At 22.7% G+C, this 17,723-nt stretch overlaps 4 protein-coding genes across 5 annotated transcripts; 3 read left to right on the top strand and 1 right to left on the bottom strand.

Moving 5' to 3' along the window:
- The first annotated feature begins 771 nt into the window (after positions 1–771).
- Positions 772–6,863, top strand: LOC108550310 (WD repeat-containing protein 43). The gene is made up of 6 exons (XM_017904021.1): positions 772–972; positions 2,356–2,850; positions 3,651–4,092; positions 4,563–4,869; positions 5,773–6,017; positions 6,676–6,863. The coding sequence occupies exons 1-6, from the start codon at positions 778–780 to the stop codon at positions 6,861–6,863; spliced, it is 1,872 nt and encodes a 623-aa protein (XP_017759510.1). The 5' UTR covers positions 772–777.
- A 616-nt stretch (positions 6,864–7,479) lies between these two features.
- Positions 7,480–10,667, top strand: betaggt-II (geranylgeranyl transferase type-2 subunit beta). Its single transcript, XM_017904030.1, has 6 exons — positions 7,480–7,564; positions 7,801–7,905; positions 8,996–9,352; positions 9,625–9,769; positions 9,922–10,097; positions 10,449–10,667. The coding sequence occupies exons 1-6, from the start codon at positions 7,562–7,564 to the stop codon at positions 10,665–10,667; spliced, it is 1,005 nt and encodes a 334-aa protein (XP_017759519.1). The 5' UTR covers positions 7,480–7,561.
- A 1,544-nt stretch (positions 10,668–12,211) lies between these two features.
- Positions 12,212–13,504, bottom strand: LOC108550337 (protein-lysine N-methyltransferase EEF2KMT). The gene is made up of 5 exons (XM_017904061.1): positions 13,424–13,504; positions 13,210–13,353; positions 12,963–13,142; positions 12,387–12,882; positions 12,212–12,318 (listed from the first exon to the last, which is right to left on the bottom strand). Exons 1-5 carry the CDS (start codon positions 13,502–13,504, stop codon positions 12,212–12,214), a joined length of 1,008 nt encoding a protein of 335 aa, XP_017759550.1.
- Positions 13,505–14,172: 668 nt separating this feature from the next.
- Positions 14,173–16,706, top strand: LOC108550322 (CUE domain-containing protein 1). 2 transcript variants are annotated; one of them, XM_017904037.1, is made up of 5 exons: positions 14,173–14,234; positions 14,554–14,702; positions 15,380–15,752; positions 15,833–15,931; positions 16,570–16,706. In XM_017904037.1, exons 2-5 carry the CDS (start codon positions 14,580–14,582, stop codon positions 16,704–16,706), a joined length of 732 nt encoding a protein of 243 aa, XP_017759526.1. In that variant the 5' UTR covers positions 14,173–14,234; positions 14,554–14,579. The 2 variants fall into 2 exon arrangements, with proteins under 2 accessions (XP_017759526.1, XP_017759525.1); XM_017904036.1 differs by lacking the exon at positions 14,173–14,234 and adding an exon at positions 14,339–14,472.
- The last annotated feature ends 1,017 nt before the right edge of the window (positions 16,707–17,723 follow it).

The following is a 17,723-nucleotide window of genomic DNA, read 5'->3' as shown; positions in this document are numbered from 1 at the left end:
GTTCAAAAAAATCAGCTACTTTCTCATATTATTTTCATTAATACCAAACAAATTATGTCACTGTTATAATCTTATACTTTTACTATTCTCGTGCTTAATATCTAATACATTTATGTATTTACTTTTTACAACTGATATTTTGAATTGATATAGAAATTTATACTTATATGTTTCACGATTTTTTGTTCAATTATAATAATTTGATTATAGTTCGTTTTCCTCTATCAAGTTTATGAATGAATAAAACGTTACGAATATCATTAAAATATACGTCTTATTCATAAAGAAATGTACATATATAAATACATAAAAATATATCATTCAAAAAATTTAAATGATCTTCAAATTGTAGACAGCATAATTTTTAATTCAAATAATTTTTACTTATTTTATGCTTTTATAAATGAAAATATTTCGTTTCATAAATTAAAAAATTTATTCGGAATAGTTATTCAAGAAATGTTTAATTTTTTTAAAAGAATAAAATTTTTCCCATAGTAGTTATTATACATATTAAACAATTTATTTAAATTATTTATTCCTAATGAAACATTTTTAAATTAAAATATGCATGAATAGTTTTATTTAATTATGTTATTTTAACCTCAATAATGTTATTTCAACTCATATAAACTCGGCCGTAGTTTCTATAAACTCATGGAAGATGAAATATATAAGTACATTTTATAAAGCACATCAGTGTTAAGTATAAATTGAAGTTAGATACTTAAGAGAATTACTACACTCACTTCACTTCGAAATATCAACAGTTCAAAAATGGCGACTACCGCTAATTACGCTTTTTCCTCTGATGGAGAATATTTTGCTCATTGTGGAAATGATGGAAAACTAAAAATATGGGATACTAGCACTGGTCGTTTAAAACAAGAATATGTTTCTAATTTTCATCTGTCTTCTCCATGTTGTGTTTTGGCTTGGCTTTACGTCAGCTCTCAAACAACAAATACATCGGTAAACCATGTGCTTCTTTATTCTATATTTTAATAAATGTTAAGTATTTTTTATTTTGCTACAGAGTTACTTTATGTATTATAATCAAATAAAACTAATTTCTATATTAAACTGTTTTCTAAATTACATCATGAATTATAAATGTTCATATTTAATTAATTATACTTTACTATATCGTAGTGAAGGTTATGTTTTCCATGCTTTTTATAATTTTCTATAAACTTTACACTGAAATAAATGCTAAATCTTAATTTCTGAAAACCTATTTGAGGAAACAGATATGTTTTGTTTCATAAGTATGTTCTTTTTATCTTTACTAAAGAATGTGTTTGTTAAATAAAATTACATTTGAGGTTATAGCTTTCATACACTACTTTATTTGTTAAATATGTATTAAAATGTACAATGAATACTATTATTATCATAACATGTTACGTCTAATATAAAAATAATATTTTTTTTAAGTACTTTAGTTTATAAGTGAAATAAATCGTTTCTAAAATCTTTATATTATACATGGTAATATAGTTTGAATTAAAATAATTATTTTTACATTATCACATTTAGGTAACATGAAAAATAACTAATTTTTTATAATACTTATTGTAATTTTCAGTTTTAAGTCTTTGTTTCATAGGTTTAAGTGTTATATAGGTTTATGTTATAAAGGTATTGGCATTAACAATTAGTTACTTTGTTTTTTATAAAAATATATAACTTCAACTTTTTCAAAGTATATTAGTCTTAATGTTTTTAATCTTTAATATTTTGTACTCATACATACAAAAATATAAAGTTAAAGATTTAAATTCATATTTTCTTTAATTATTTATATTAATTTAATTATTATTATAAGTTAAAAAGTTTTTATATCATTTATATTTAAATATCAATGTACAGATGTAAAATATGTAGTATCTGTCAGCTATAGTAATATAGGTCAAATAAAACTGACTATATATATATTAGATTTGTATTATAATTATTTAATGTATAAATTTTTCTTATTCAAAGTAGTTTTATTTAAAACATAATACTAAATGTTTCCTAAGATTATATTTTCATTATATTTTTATCAATATAGAATTTTTACTTCTTAATTACAATATAATTAAAAAATTGACTAAGAATTATGAAATAATATCAGATTTAGCAAGTTAGTAAACAGTATGAAAATGAAGTTAAACAGTTTTTTGATAGTATATTTGACATAATACAATTAATGTAATTACATTAGTTATTAAATATAACAGTGAAATATTTTGTAAATATAATTCAAGTAATTTTGGTACTCATTGCATTATTCCAATTGTATTCGTTTTTATATATATAGTTTAATTATTAAATATAGTTTGTCTATATGTGTGGTTTTATCATTTTTAGCCTTCACCATGGAAGAAACGCAGAAAGAAGTCAATTTCAGACGAATCCAGTCAAAAGGGTATTGTTGCAATGGGTTCGACAAATGGAAAAGTTACACTTTATGATACAACAACTTCCTCAATTACGGCACAATTAGATGGTCATTCTGGTACAGTTACTGCAGTAACTTGGTCTGAAAATGTTGGTTTGTTTACTGCAGCAGGTGACCACCATATTATTCAATGGAATCTTCAAGAAAATGGTGTTAAATGTAAATGGAAATCAGGAAAGGGAAAAACTACATCTTTGGCAGTTTCAATAGATGGGAAAAGTTTGTTATCAGGAGAAAGGGTTATTAAATGGTGGGACCTAAATACCAAGCAATTAATAAGGACATTCACAGGTCATGCTAATCAAGTGACATGTTTTTGTACTATTAAAATGACATCTGGCAACAATTATGTTATTAGCGGTGCTTGTGGTGATGGTTATCTCAATGTTTGGGCATTAGATGAAGTAAGATGAATTTTATTTCCTTTTCTTTTTTCTTTTACCATTTTGTATTTTTTTCATTGGTATATTTTTTCTTTTTTATTCATTATACTCATTTTTCATTGCGAAATTGTTATACGGAAACTGATATTTCTCTATTGAGATATAGGGTGGGGTATTTAAATGAAAGCACCTAAATATTTCCCTTATTTATGATGTTATGAAAAATTTTTAGGAACAGAACTGCACTGTTTGAAAGAAGAAATATGAGGGTAATACTGATACCTTTTCAAGGTCATTTTTTTCTTTCTTTTATTTTTTTCTTTTTTTTTCGAGAATTTGAGGTCTTCAATATTTTTTTAAATGCCATCCCATAATTTTTTTTCTATATCCTTGTAGAGCATAGGAAGACAAATCTAACATATTTTCCCTTTCATATAGAACAATTTTGTTTTTAAAAGTTTTTCCATTGTGTCATAAATAAGGGAGATATTTAAGTGTTTCTATTTAAATGCCTCACCTTGTATATTTCTTATCTCTTTTCATGAATTATAAAATTTTACTTTCACTTTTTATTATTTTTATGAATATTATTGACAGATTATTCATTTTCTGCTAAACATACTTCCTATTATACAGAAATAATATATATTTATTTTAAATCTTTTTATTTTATATAAATGTTCAATGATCGTATGATTGTTCTATTTTATTTCTGAATAGTTTAGAAAGTAGTCAGTTGCAAGAAATAATACTACTAATGGTCTCTATAAGAATCATCTGTAAACATTTATAAAATTGTAATAATTACGAAAATATTTCAGCAAAGAAATGAAAGAACTCCTGTAGCAAGTTTAGCTTTACAAGATGATCCAATAAGTGTTTCAACAAATATCTCAGTCAATTCTCAAGTAATGGTATTAGTAGTAACGAGATCTGGGCAAGCACACTTATTTCAATATCAACCAAATGGTCAGTCAAAACCTTTGAAGCCCAGTTTAAATATTGCAATTGCTTCTGATATAAACCAAAAAGATAGTGTCCAGCAAATTTCTATTTTAAATGCAAGATTGACAGAAGATCAGAAATTATTATTAGCATATGGAACATATCTTAATCCCATATTTGAGAAAGTAACTCCAGATTTTTCTGATAAAGTACAATGTCTAGTGCGTTCAGAATATAAAAAAAATAAAGATAGAAAAGAAGAGATTTCTAAAGTGAAATCTACTATAATTGAAGGCAACGTAGAATATCTTGCACCAGGTATTTATTTCTAATATCTAACTATAGTATTTATTCTAACAATAAATTATAATTATAATTTAAAATATACTATTAATACTATTAAATATAATTCAAAATTGTAAACAGGCATAAATTACAAATTTTTATTCGAAAAGTTAATAGTACTTTTAAATTAATTTATGTATCAATTACATACTTGTTTTATTTCTTCTTATATAATGTTTCATTCACTACATTTGTATTTTTACTAATAAGTGTACATACTTTTAATATTGAAAGACATTTTTACATTTTGTGGTATGTCATATTTAAAATAAGAAGTAAAAAGAAAAATTAATATTAGCTAATAACATTTATTTCAAAATATTTGCAGTTTTTTCTAATTATTTGATTTGTTTAAATTTGTTTATTCAAATATAACAATATCATAACAATATAAAAATTGGCAATCTTTTGTCTTTCTTTATAGTTTGATTTATCTTTCGCAGGAATAATTGAAACTACACAAAAAAAGATTAGAAGCAGTTCTGGATCACAATTGTTATTGAAAGATAGATTAGAAAATTTAAGTTTAAGTGCTGAAAGTAATCCTACAGGCAAAACTGTTAGCACAGGTAGCAACAGAGCACAACTTTTAATACAAGGTTTAAACAGTAAAGACAAAACTATTTTGACTAATATTTTCCTCACAAAAAATGAGTCTATTATTAGGAACACTATTGCAAAACTACCAATACAAGCAATTGGGCCATTATTGAAAGAACTCACTATTCTACTTCAGGGTAAAACTTACACGTAAGGTTCTCACATATCAATTAATTTTTTTATTACTATTAATCTTTTAAATACAAAAATCGCATATATACATGCTTTCATGAATTTATAAGAGTTTAATACAGATCTTACAAAATTAACATAATCTTACTTGTATTTTACCATCTTATAATCTTATAAAATTATGTATGTATAAAAATTTGATATACGAAGTAATAATCGAAGTCTCAGAAAAAAGAAATGTAGTCTTCAACTCTTCATTTTCAATATGTACAGTATGTATAGTTAAGTTTCAACTCTCCTATTAAATTTTTTGGTAAAGCAATTATATATTGTCATAACATTTCTTTACCTTTTACTAAAACAATATTGCTTTTTAGTGTGGCAGTATTTCTAAATTATGTATCTGTTTAAAAATGTTGTAGCATCTATGATAAATGCTACTAGAATAACATTCGATTTATTGGAATAATATTATCATTAATTCTTAATTTATTAAACTCATGTTTACGAGAAGAAGATTTTAACTTTGAATCGTCGGTTTTAATAAAATTGATATAATATAGAATAGCTTTCATACAATTTATAAATTATCTCTTATAAAGGAAAAATTTTTCAAAGGAATTCAATATTTTGAATTCCAGTTGTCTTAATAATAAATCATACTCATCAACTTGATGTTAAAATACTTACATTTAATACAATAGTATTATTTGTATTTAAAGTTTATGGTAAACTGTATAAAAATAAATGACTTAAAAGTTTTAATTATCTCTTATTATATGAAGTATTACTTGTAAAGAAGGAACTTGCTACATATTACAAATATTTCACTAAAGTTGATGGTTTTTAAAGGTTTCCCCTTGTTAGTTCCTATTAATTAGTGTCTTATGAACTACATCTTTTTTAATTATTATATTGTAGGAGTAAAATTGCTGTACGATGGTTGGAGGCATTATTAACAGCACATGCAGGACATCTTTTGTCACAAGCAGATCTTGTGGAATTATTTGGACCAATTTTAAGTTTAATAGATGCAAAACTAACTCTTTTAACAGAGCTCTCAAAACTTAAAGGCCGCGTTTCTCTTGTTACTGGTCAAATTTCTCAAACAATGGAAGAACACGACAAGGATATTAGCGAAGATTGTCTTGTTTATCAAGATTCAGGTTTGTAAAACAAACATTTTATTTTGTCGTAAGTTATAGCTTTTTTTCTTGAGAGTCTTGTCATCAATTTGTTAGCAATATTTTTTAAAACACAACTTACAAATTAAAATACTTTTTTTACGAAATCTTTCATGCAAAAGTCAAAAAGAAAGCTACTTTGATATTACATAAAAAGTACTAATGTATTAAAATTGGTCTAAGTAAATATAATATTGAAAAATGTTAATTAATATATTTTGCGTAAAGCTATTTGAAGTACAGAATATCACAAAAGGAATGTTATGATCTCCATAGAGTGATTCTATACCTTTGGATTGATGGAGATTTTCCAAAAAAATTAGAACTCAAAATTAAGCTTGCTTGTTTTTTTCAAGGTCAAATTTTTTATTGCATCGTATTTTACTTATTGAAAGGATCAGAAGACTCAAAGGAGCCATAAGTCATAAATGACCTGTCCTCTGAAAAAGTTTAATTAAAGTTACGATATGAGACAATAATAAAAAATTTAACTTTGAAAAAAAACAATATTGTATTAATATTAAAATTAAACGACTCTTTGTTTTATGTATAATGTAAATATATTTAATTTTTACATAGCATCTGATTTTTTTTATGTATTTATTAAAAGAAATTAATTAATATTAATAAATAAAAATAGATTCGTCAGATGAAGATGGTGGAGTTGAAGATGAGGATTTAGAAAGCGAATCCGATGAAAATTGGGAAGAAATATCAAATCAAGAAGATGAAGTACAAGATGACCAAGATAATCCAGAGGAGCAGATTGACGAAGATGGAAGAAATACAAATTCTGATGATGAAGATGAGGAATCTATATCCAGTTGAATATCAATTTAGGTAAAAAAATTAAACAAAAAGAAAAATATTAAAATTATGATTAAATTATTTATATAAAATTAAGTGAACTTTGTTAAATTATTTTATTACTACATTTGTTAAAATCATGATTGTGGAAAATTAAATAATTTTAATGCAATTAATAGGTATTAGTTTATTATTATAGTTTTAGAAATAAAATAAATTAGTTTACTGTTAAAATTTAATATTTTGTTCTGTTTTAGAGAATATTGGAGTTCCTGAATGTAATGAATGTGAAAAAAGAAAGAAAACAATTAAAATGTTAAATAAATGTTTTTCTACAAGAATTATAAAAATTATTAAATATATATCATCTCTTCTAAATGAAATTATTTTATGCTTCTAATTTTAAGATAGAAATAAACAATTGCTTTTAAAAGTAAAATAGAAATAACTACAAATTTAATATTATTATTTCATGATAGCTATAATTTTTTATTTTTTTAAAATCCGCGCCTTTGTATTCTTATCACTAAAGTCGTCAATCTAGTAAAGTTGTTCAATTTTGAGGTTAAGTATCCAAATGATGAGGTATATGTATGAATATTTTTATGAGAATACTAAGAAGTGTGAAAAGTTTTTATAAATTCATTTAAATGAATAAAAGTTAGTAAGGCGTAAACGTCTATATAGAGGTACTACCTTTTATGAAATAACTTTGTAAGATGGTGAGTGAAAAAATAGTTTAATTCAAACTACTTATTATAGGTTAAAAGGTATTCTTGTCACATATACACCATATCAATATAATAAAAATGCATACATTTCAAATAGATATTAAATATTAATTTATATACTTCTTTGTTAAAAACATTCATGACAAATATTAAATTATGGATATAAACTAATTTATTAATATTTATATGATATTTTTATTAATCAAGTTTTTTTATTTATATTTTAGCCAATGTTAAAACATGACATCGAACTTCCAGCTTCAGTTCCTGAATTGCTGTTGGAAAAACATGCAAACTTTTTACTTTCTTATGGTACTGATAAAGATGAATATGTAAGTACTATAATATTTATTTTATCTTATATTAAGTCCTTTAATCATACAAGTTCAAACATATTATAGCACATAACATAATAGTTTCTTTGAAAATACTTTAAATATTAATGTGAACTTCTTTCTTTCATTATATGTAGATATAATGACTAATCATTTAGAATGCAATAAATGTTTCAAGTGTGTTATATACAATGCAAAACTAATTATTTTTTCACATCTGGAATAATTAATTTTTAAATTTCATTTTAATATGAATGTTGAAATATTTTGTTGATAATATCAAATAATATTTTCAATTAAATTGTAAAATATAAATTTTTATTAATATACATATTTTATTCAACATATTTCTCATATTCTTTAACAGATGGTTTAGTTCATATTTTTAGCATTTATAAAATTTATATTATGATCAAATAACACATTTACTTGGACTATATTATCTTAGTTTAATTTTTGTTTTAGTTTTCATTTTTATTGTTAATAACAAAAGTTTATTTCCTGTAAACAAAATCTTTTCATTTGTGTTCATTTGAAGTAATCTAATATTATCTAATATTATTTAATCTATTAAAATACATGCAAAACATATTAAATAAAACATAAATCTTACCATAAGTTTTAATTACCTCACTAAGTATTAATTACTTTGATATACTGTTATACTTTTATATTCAGAATATTCTAAAGATTATATCTGTATGGAAAAAGATTTGTGATTATTAATGAACTTAAATAATTTTAAGATATCCCAAAGTAAATGTCTTGTCTTTTCTCTTAAATAAATTAAATTTATTTTGTGTGAATATATAGAGTATGTTAGAATTGTAAGTTAAGGAAAGAAATATAAAAACAATGGGAAAATAATTTCTATTTAATAAAAACCCCTATTTAAGCTTTTTTTAATTTTAGTAATGAAAAATGTTTAATAAATAATAAATATCTTTTACATAATCCATTAAGTGATTAATTTGACCATTTCTTGTATTTTGAATGGAAGGACTAATTGTATACATATAATTAAATTGAAATTATTATTTACATACAGAAAAGTGATGCAATTAAAAAGGAAATTAAAATATTTTAGATGTATTGCATGACAGAGCATATGAGAATGTCTGGTATGTATTGGGGTCTAACAGCATTAGATCTTATGGGTAAACTTGAACAAACAAATCGAAACGAAGTTCTCGAATTCATTGCTCAATGTCAAACAGAAAGTGGTGGAATAGCTGCAAGTTTACAACATGATCCACATATTCTTTACACTTTGAGCGCAGTACAAATACTTTGTATTTATAATGCTTTGGATACTATTGATATAGAAAAAGTTGTAAAATATGTAAAAGAAAGACAACAACCAGATGGAAGTTTCACTGGTGACATCTGGGGTGAAGTTGATATGAGATTTTCTTTTTGCGCTGTGGCAACTTTATCTCTTTTAGTAAGTAGAAGTATTTAAAAAATACATGTTAAAGTTATTATATTTGTTAAATACAACTTATTCATATATAGAAATCTATACGTATTGGGTAGAACTTATGTATATGAAATGTTATACCTAGTGTAATAAATTATGTGAATATTTCAGTATAGAAATTATTTAAATTTTTATAATAATAGAATAAGATAATATTTAAAACTATAAAAATGGTAAAACTATAATAATTGATAATGTGAATTAACTTATGAGAAACTGTAAAAATATTATTTTAGAATCGATTGGATGCAATAGATGTTAACAAGGCAGTTGAATTTGTTATGAAATGTATGAATTTTGATGGTGGATTTGGATCAAAACCTGGTGCTGAAAGTCATGCTGGTATGATTTACTGTTCCATAGGACTTTTATCAATAACTGGTAATTTTTTATTTTTAACATCTTTTTGTAAAAATATGAAATATAATGAAGGGTAAATAACTATAATTAACTTAATTAAATCAAATAGAAGAAAAATATACAGAGTTTTTTTTATTATAATTAGTTAATATAAAAATGTTAAATATTGCCAGGTAATCTTCATTTAGTAGATGCAGATCAATTAAGTTGGTGGCTTTGTGAAAGACAACTTCCATCTGGAGGTTTAAATGGTAGACCAGAAAAAATGCCAGATGTTTGCTACTCTTGGTGGGTTCTTTCTGCTCTTACAATTCTAGGACGGCTTCATTGGGTTAACAAAGAGCAGTTGGTATGTATTTCTTAAAAAGAATTAATTTTTTTTTTTTTTTTTGAAAAACAATTACAGATATCATTTTCAAAAACGTTATTCTAAGAAAAATATATCAATATCTACATTTTAATTAATTAAAATCAGAAATTACGAATATTATATATTTTTAAAAAAGTAAATTTTTATAAAAATAAACAAAAATTTAATTAATTAATTTATACAAAAAAAATTAGCATGAAGTTGACATCTCATTTAAGTCAAACAGTTTTGCAAACTAATCTAATATTAATATTGGATCACACATATTCATTAAAAATTAACAAAGTTAAATAACTTCTACTATATTTTTGTTTCAACATTAATTTACAGGTAAAGTTTATATTGGCATGCCAGGATACAGAGTCAGGAGGATTTAGTGATCGTCCAGGAGATATAGCTGATCCTTTTCATACTCTTTTTGGCTTAACTGCGCTTACTCTTTTAAATACTGATTATCCTTTGAAAAAGATTAATCCAACATATTGCATGCCTGAACATGTAATTGAAAGGTTACATTTAAAATCTTCAAGGCTCGATCAAAGCAATTGACATTTGATAACATAAAACTAACTTTTTACTAAAACTAAATTATGAGATAATGCAACAAAAGAAAATATAATGTCAATTTTTTGCATCAACTGTTTTATTTATTGCTTTATTTAAAGAACTTAATATTTTTTACTTAAGTTTGCTGGCAACTTAATATATTATTATATATTATTATAAATGTTTATATTATATACATACGTATATATAATAACATATAACAGATATTATATATAGTAATATAAATAAAAATATAATTTATTAATATAATTTGATATAAGTAAAGCATGTTCTTATACATTGATAAAAATATGTAACGCATCTGCTTTTAACAATTTAAAAACAGCATGTTGCACTGTAAAACTATATCTGTAACAGTATTTATTGGTGATGTGAAATTACTGAAATATGGTTATAATAAGGTATAATGAAAATACAGTGACCAAAAAAATAGAATTAAAAAAAGAGCACACATTCAAAAAAATATAAACAATTTTCAATACATACAATTTTATTATTATTCTTAATTTAGATACAATTAAATAAAATTAAAGCAGTGTATATATGAAACAATGAACATTGCCACTAAAATATTATCTTTCTTATACAATATCTATATTAATCACTAGATTATATTATGCATAAATATATTATAGATATTTTAGTTGTTTATTTATTTAAAAAATTGTTCTAAATTAATATATAGTAACTCTCGTAATTTTCTTATCAATATTTTTAAATGTATTATTCTACTTAAAAAAAGATAAATTTTTATCTATTTATACCTTTTAACAGGTGTATAATTTCTTTGGGAATCTAACGTCTCCCGGTATAATCACTGCCATTGTTTAAACCTACTTTATTTTTGCTATTTAATTTGATATTATTTCATATGCACTGCTATAAATATTTAAAAAAATATCAGTATATTTCCATAATATTTTTAAATATTCTTTTTAATAGGAAATTGTTTTACATTTTTAGATTTATGTTAATTGAAAACTGTTTCTAATGATATAATATTATCTTAAGAAAATAAAATGCATTTGTAAATTAAAGATATCAAGGATGTAAGAATAAAATATAAAAAAATATTAATTATAAAGTTGTTACAAAACAATATATATATGTATAAAGGAGTAAAATATTTTAAACTGAGAATAATAATACAAAAAATAAAGTAACAATAAATATTAGTACCTATTATATTATTAAAATGAAAAATAATAACAAGCAGAATAATTTATAAAAGAAATATGATTTTTTTATTATACAATTTACATTTAAATATAGATAAGTGAATTATCATAGAGAATTTGTAAAAAATAATTTTCATGATGCGGTTATGTACATTATTGTATATATTTTTCTCTCACGACAAAACATTATTTAAATAAATTTATAACAAATTATTTTTATTTACAAATGCAACATATAAAACAAGTGTAAAGTAAAAACTATCAGATAATAAATATTCAGTAAATTAACTTTGAAAACTCATAACATTATTTTAAAATGTTATTATTGTCAACATTATTAATAAAAATTTATTTTTTTTGAAAAATTTTTAATATTTTAATAGGTAAATTTAGTAGCTGTATATATACTGTTTGTTGTGGTACATTACATTCTTCAAAACAAAGATCAAAATCTCCTAAAAAGAAATTTAGTTTTAATATATATTTATCAAATAATATAAATCTTCTGAATTAAAAGATATACCTAACTGACATAAAAACTGTGAGATAGTATCCTCATTACGAATTGTTGCTGCAATAATAGCATATCTACCACTGAAGGACAACAATTTTTTTAATCCTAATATTAATTCATGAAATGAATTAACATCATACAGAATATCAGCCCCAAGTATTATATCAGGTATAATCCATTGTTCATTTATATATTTATTAATATCTTCCCATTTTAATTCCATTATTTTAATATCTGTATAATTATATTTTAATTGCAATTTCAACCTATCATGTTTTAATTCTGTTTGTATTTTCTTTTCACTACATGATAAATTAAGTTCAATATTTTTAGAAACCATTTCAAGTACAATTTTGTGATAATCTGTAAATATATATTGATTGGGGAAACATTTTTTAATAATGCATAATCCTGTTAATCCAACTCCACAACCAAGTTCTAAAATAACTTTTCCATGAAATTTGTTTTTATTTTCTATACACCATTTACTTAGCTCAATGGCCCCCTATAAATTGTGAATATTAAAACTGAAAAATTTGAGAATGATGTATAATAATAATGAATAGTGTAATATTGTTAAAGTACCTGCCAGCTACACAATCCTGTTGTACCTTCTGATATAATATTTGTGCTTTCTTTTATACTAATATAATCATCTTCTATTAAAAAATGTCGATAATGATGTAATTCTTCTATTGTAGAAGATATTAAATTACAATATGTAATATATATATTAACATAAACTTCCCCATTTTGTTCTTCAATCTGAATGAAAAAATAACATTCTAATTTGAATGACAAATTCATTTTATAAATATACATTTATTTATACCTTATTTATGAGCCATTTTAAAAATGCTCTTTGATTAGATTGTTTTACTGGATACTTTTGAATTAAATCATTATTTATTGTGTTTTCTAGAATCTCCCGCTGTTTTTCTAAATTAACAAGACAATTAATATTTTCTTGAGAAATCTGAAATTAATGTATAATTTTTAAGACTATTTAAGAAATTAGTTACAAATTAATTCTAAAATTTACGTACAAGTACATCAAATACACTTATTGGTGCACAACATAAAAAGTGCGTAATTAAATTATTAATATCGAACGAACTGCAGTTCATTATAATCTCTATATTTTATACATAAATAATACACTTTTATTTTTATCAATATTTTGTAATCTTTTTCATATTAAAACATTTTATATTGATATACTTGATTAATGAAATTAAGTAACAATGAAACATTTGTTTTATTACAACTATTTATCTTTCGACATTAAAGATATATTAAAAGAAGGGCAAAATATTTTTATAATAATTAATAGTATATAAGAGAAAAATTTGAGATAATCAAAGAACTTCCAACAAAAAATATATTTGTCATGATCTCCTGGATTTTTCAGTTTGCAATAAAAATGATTAAACTTAAAAGTTTTTGCCTATGCTTTCTAAAGACGCTTTCACGTGTATTTTTATAATATAAATTTAACAATGTATCGTTATTAAAATTTGATCATTTGTCCAGATTCAATTAAGCTAACCTATATAGAAATACTATTCTTTGTGCAAATAATATTTATTTTTTCTGTTTTTTAAATTATTATCTCTTATTATGTACTGTTTTAAAAATAATTAATATTTAACATATATCGAAATAAAATGGAAAAATAAATTAAAAGTAAGTTGTCCAGAATAAACCAATAAAAAACAGATGCTAAAATCACTAGATGTATTGCGGTACCATTCTGTAGTTTTGTAATTTCTGAATAAGTTCACTTTTCATAACCGAGAAAGGTCCCAACGAATTTTGACAGTTGTTGGACTTACATGCATGTAATGACATAGTAACGTATGATCTTAGTTTTCAATTATGTGCATGAGTATTTCGTATAACATTGTGATGCATAACTAATTGTAACATATAAAAATATACTTATTTAAGTGAAAGAATATTTTAAAATGTAACTAATTCTTTTACATAACTAACATGACATTAACGTAATAATCAAAAACCGATATTATTCGTTATGAATGACAACTTAACTATTAATATTTTTGAAACAGTTTAAATTTGTAAAATTTTCAAGGTAAGATTAAGTAATATTAGATTACAAAAATTGTAATAATTTATTAAGAACTTTGTAATTACAATTAATTGTTTAATTTAGAGTAACAGTGTTATAATAACTATATAATGGCTTCTGCTATGGAACAGCAACAACAGCAGCAACAACAACAACAAACTACTTTAGAATTTTATCAAGCAATGGCTGATTTCAAAAACATGTTTCCACAAATGGATGATGATGTGATTGAGGTAAACTCATTTGATAAAAGGATTAGGTTACATTATATAACTATAAAAATCTTAATTTTTAGTATACATTAATTAAATATGATATATTTATTTTCTTTAGTTTCTTTACATTATACTAAAGTATAATCATAAGAATGTTTATGAAATCATAAAAAATTTGTATGAAGTATTTCAATTAAAAAGAATTTATAAAAAGACATTAAGAAGTATAAGAATTTTATGTACAAACATTCAATATGAATTGATTAATAATCAAATATCTGAATAAAAAGTATTAGTTTTTATTTCTAATTACTGCTGTATAGATTTAAAGAAAATTTAAATTAAAAGTTTGATTATCAACATTTATATTAGAAAGAACTTGCTATTTAACTAACACATAGTATGATAAATGAAAAATACTAATTCTGAGAGAACTTTCATTAAACTGTATGTAATATAATTTTAATTATATTAATTATAAAAGTACTTGTATATAAAATCAAAAATAAATTTAATAAATTATATGTAGTAGTATATTGGAAATATAATATTGTGGAAGAGGAATATGGTAACATTTATAACAACTGTTACAACTAGAAGGAAATGATTATTACTTAGCATTTATACTTATCTGTAAAGTATTAAAAATATTAAAAACTTATTTTTAAATGTTGTTATTAATTTACATCTTTTAGGCCGTATTAAGATCTAATCAAGGAGCTGTAGATACAACAATTGATCAGTTACTTACTATGAGTACAGATAATGAAAATGAAAAAATTAGGAGTGAATTAGAGCAAAGTGAAAAATCCCCAAGCACTTCTAAATCACAAAAAGCAGATTCAACTATGTTCACAAAAAGTACACGTAAATGGCAACCTGCTTTGTTAGGACCATTACCAGATACATTCCTTCGACTTCCACAAGTTTCTGAAGATAGCTTGGATTCTTCATATTTACAAGAAAATTCAATGTTAGAAGATGAAAGAATTGCTATGTTTCTTCAAAATGAAGAATTTATGGCTGAATTACGTTGGAATGAAGATTTTTTATCAACTTTAGAAAATGGTTTGTAATAATCATAATTTTTATAATATAAAAAATTTAGAATAAACAAAATTCCGATTATTTATTACTTTTTTTTACAGATACAAAAATTCAAGGAACAAATCTTGAAAAATGTGGCACTCAAATTGGTCATGATGACGAAGATTTGTTTAAAGAAAGACTAAAGAATATGGGAAAAAGTATATTTACAATTTATTATAATCATATCATTTTTATATATTTAATCTTCACTAAATTATTATACAATTGTTTATTATATAGGGTGTGTCATTTAAATTAGTACTATTAAATATTTTCAAAATTGTTGATAATATTGTAAAATACTTTAATTAAAAATTGAACAGTTTTAAAGATATATTAATATATATATTCTTCTTTATATTTTTATTTTTCTTTTAGATATGTAAAAGACATATGGGTATCAATTTTATTTTTTATATGAAATTGTATATTTTTTAATTCATTAATTGCTTGTTTTTGTTCAAAACTAACAGTTTTTTGGCATACATAGCTTAATAACTTTTTGTAGGGAATAATAAATGATTAATGCATTAAAAAATGCGATTTTATATAATAAAACAAAGTAGACATTTATATATCTTGTATGTGTTCATTTAGGAAAAATTACTTATATTAAGTTATTTGTCTCTTGAAATTGTTCAACTTTTATCTCAAATGTTTTTTCAGTATCAACAGTTTTAAAGATATTTATGGAAATTAATTTAAATATGATTCATTATAAATACCCTAATTGTATAATTATATAAAAAAAAATTCTAAAATGTATTTTACTGTTATTATTTCGATTATGTTTCAGTGTCTCGACGTAAGTTTGCACAACTTACTAAAGTTTTTACACGCAGCAAAAAACGAGGAGGTAGACAGCTATTACCTCCAACAGCTTCTTGTGACGATTTATTGGATCCAGAGGAGTCGTCTAGATTTCAGTCTTAGAAATTATATCACTTCCTTTATTTCATAAAAGACAGTTTCAGTAATTAATACTTATAGTAATTTATGCAGTCCATAAGTGAAAAGGAAGCATATCCGTTTTAATATTAATAATTGAATGGAAGATTACAAAGAAGATTTAGATGGAAGAAATAGTTTTATTGATGCAAATCGTTTAAATTAAAAATCAATTAGCGATATCAATTCGTGTTCTGTGCAGTTAATCAACACAATACTTATTAAGTTGCTTGAATAATCTTTTAATTCAAGAGCACAAAAGGATCAAAAAAATAGATAGATAGTAGCCTTAGATATTATCTAAAAAAAATACAAAACTATAGAATATTTCATATTTTAATAATGTACTGTAAACAAGTACAATACCTTTAGATATATAAGAGTACAATAATTTATAACAGTCATTACTGTTAAAATAAGGATCTGTTAGATTTTGATAAAAAAAAAAAAAGCATTATCTTTTTATCATGACATTTTGAAGCTTTATATTATATGTAATTTCTATTATCTGTGTATATTATTATTTATAATTTATCGTTGATGATGATTTAAGAAATTTATAACTGTTTTTTACAATATTTTTTTGTAGCTAATATTTATTTAAACCAAAATGTTTATAGTTATTGGCAAACATTGTTAACATATAAAATATAATAAATGATATTTGTAGGTATGAAATTAATAGTGATAAAAAGTTTTTATCCAAAATTAACATAAATATTAAAAATAAAATTAAAAATTGATAAATTTGTGACCTTGTTTAACTTTTATATAATATTTTTTGCTAATGTAAAAACTTTGTTTTATATTACTATGTGTAGTAATAATGCTTTCATATTTAAAAGTACAGTTTTAAAAAACTTGTATCTATTTAGAGCCATAAGCATAATAAATTCTAGTCTGTTTGTCTAGCCATTACTTATTTAATAATAAATGTTAAGGATTGCAATTATAATGTTGGTGTAGAAAACATATATATATAAATGAGCATAATTAAACACA

The sequence above is a fragment of the Eufriesea mexicana genome, unplaced genomic scaffold, assembly GCF_001483705.2.
Source record: "Eufriesea mexicana isolate 0111107269 unplaced genomic scaffold, ASM148370v2 scaffold2646, whole genome shotgun sequence".
Classification (NCBI taxonomy): Eukaryota; Metazoa; Arthropoda; class Insecta; order Hymenoptera; family Apidae; genus Eufriesea; species Eufriesea mexicana.
This window is presented reverse-complemented; position numbering and strand designations above follow the sequence as displayed.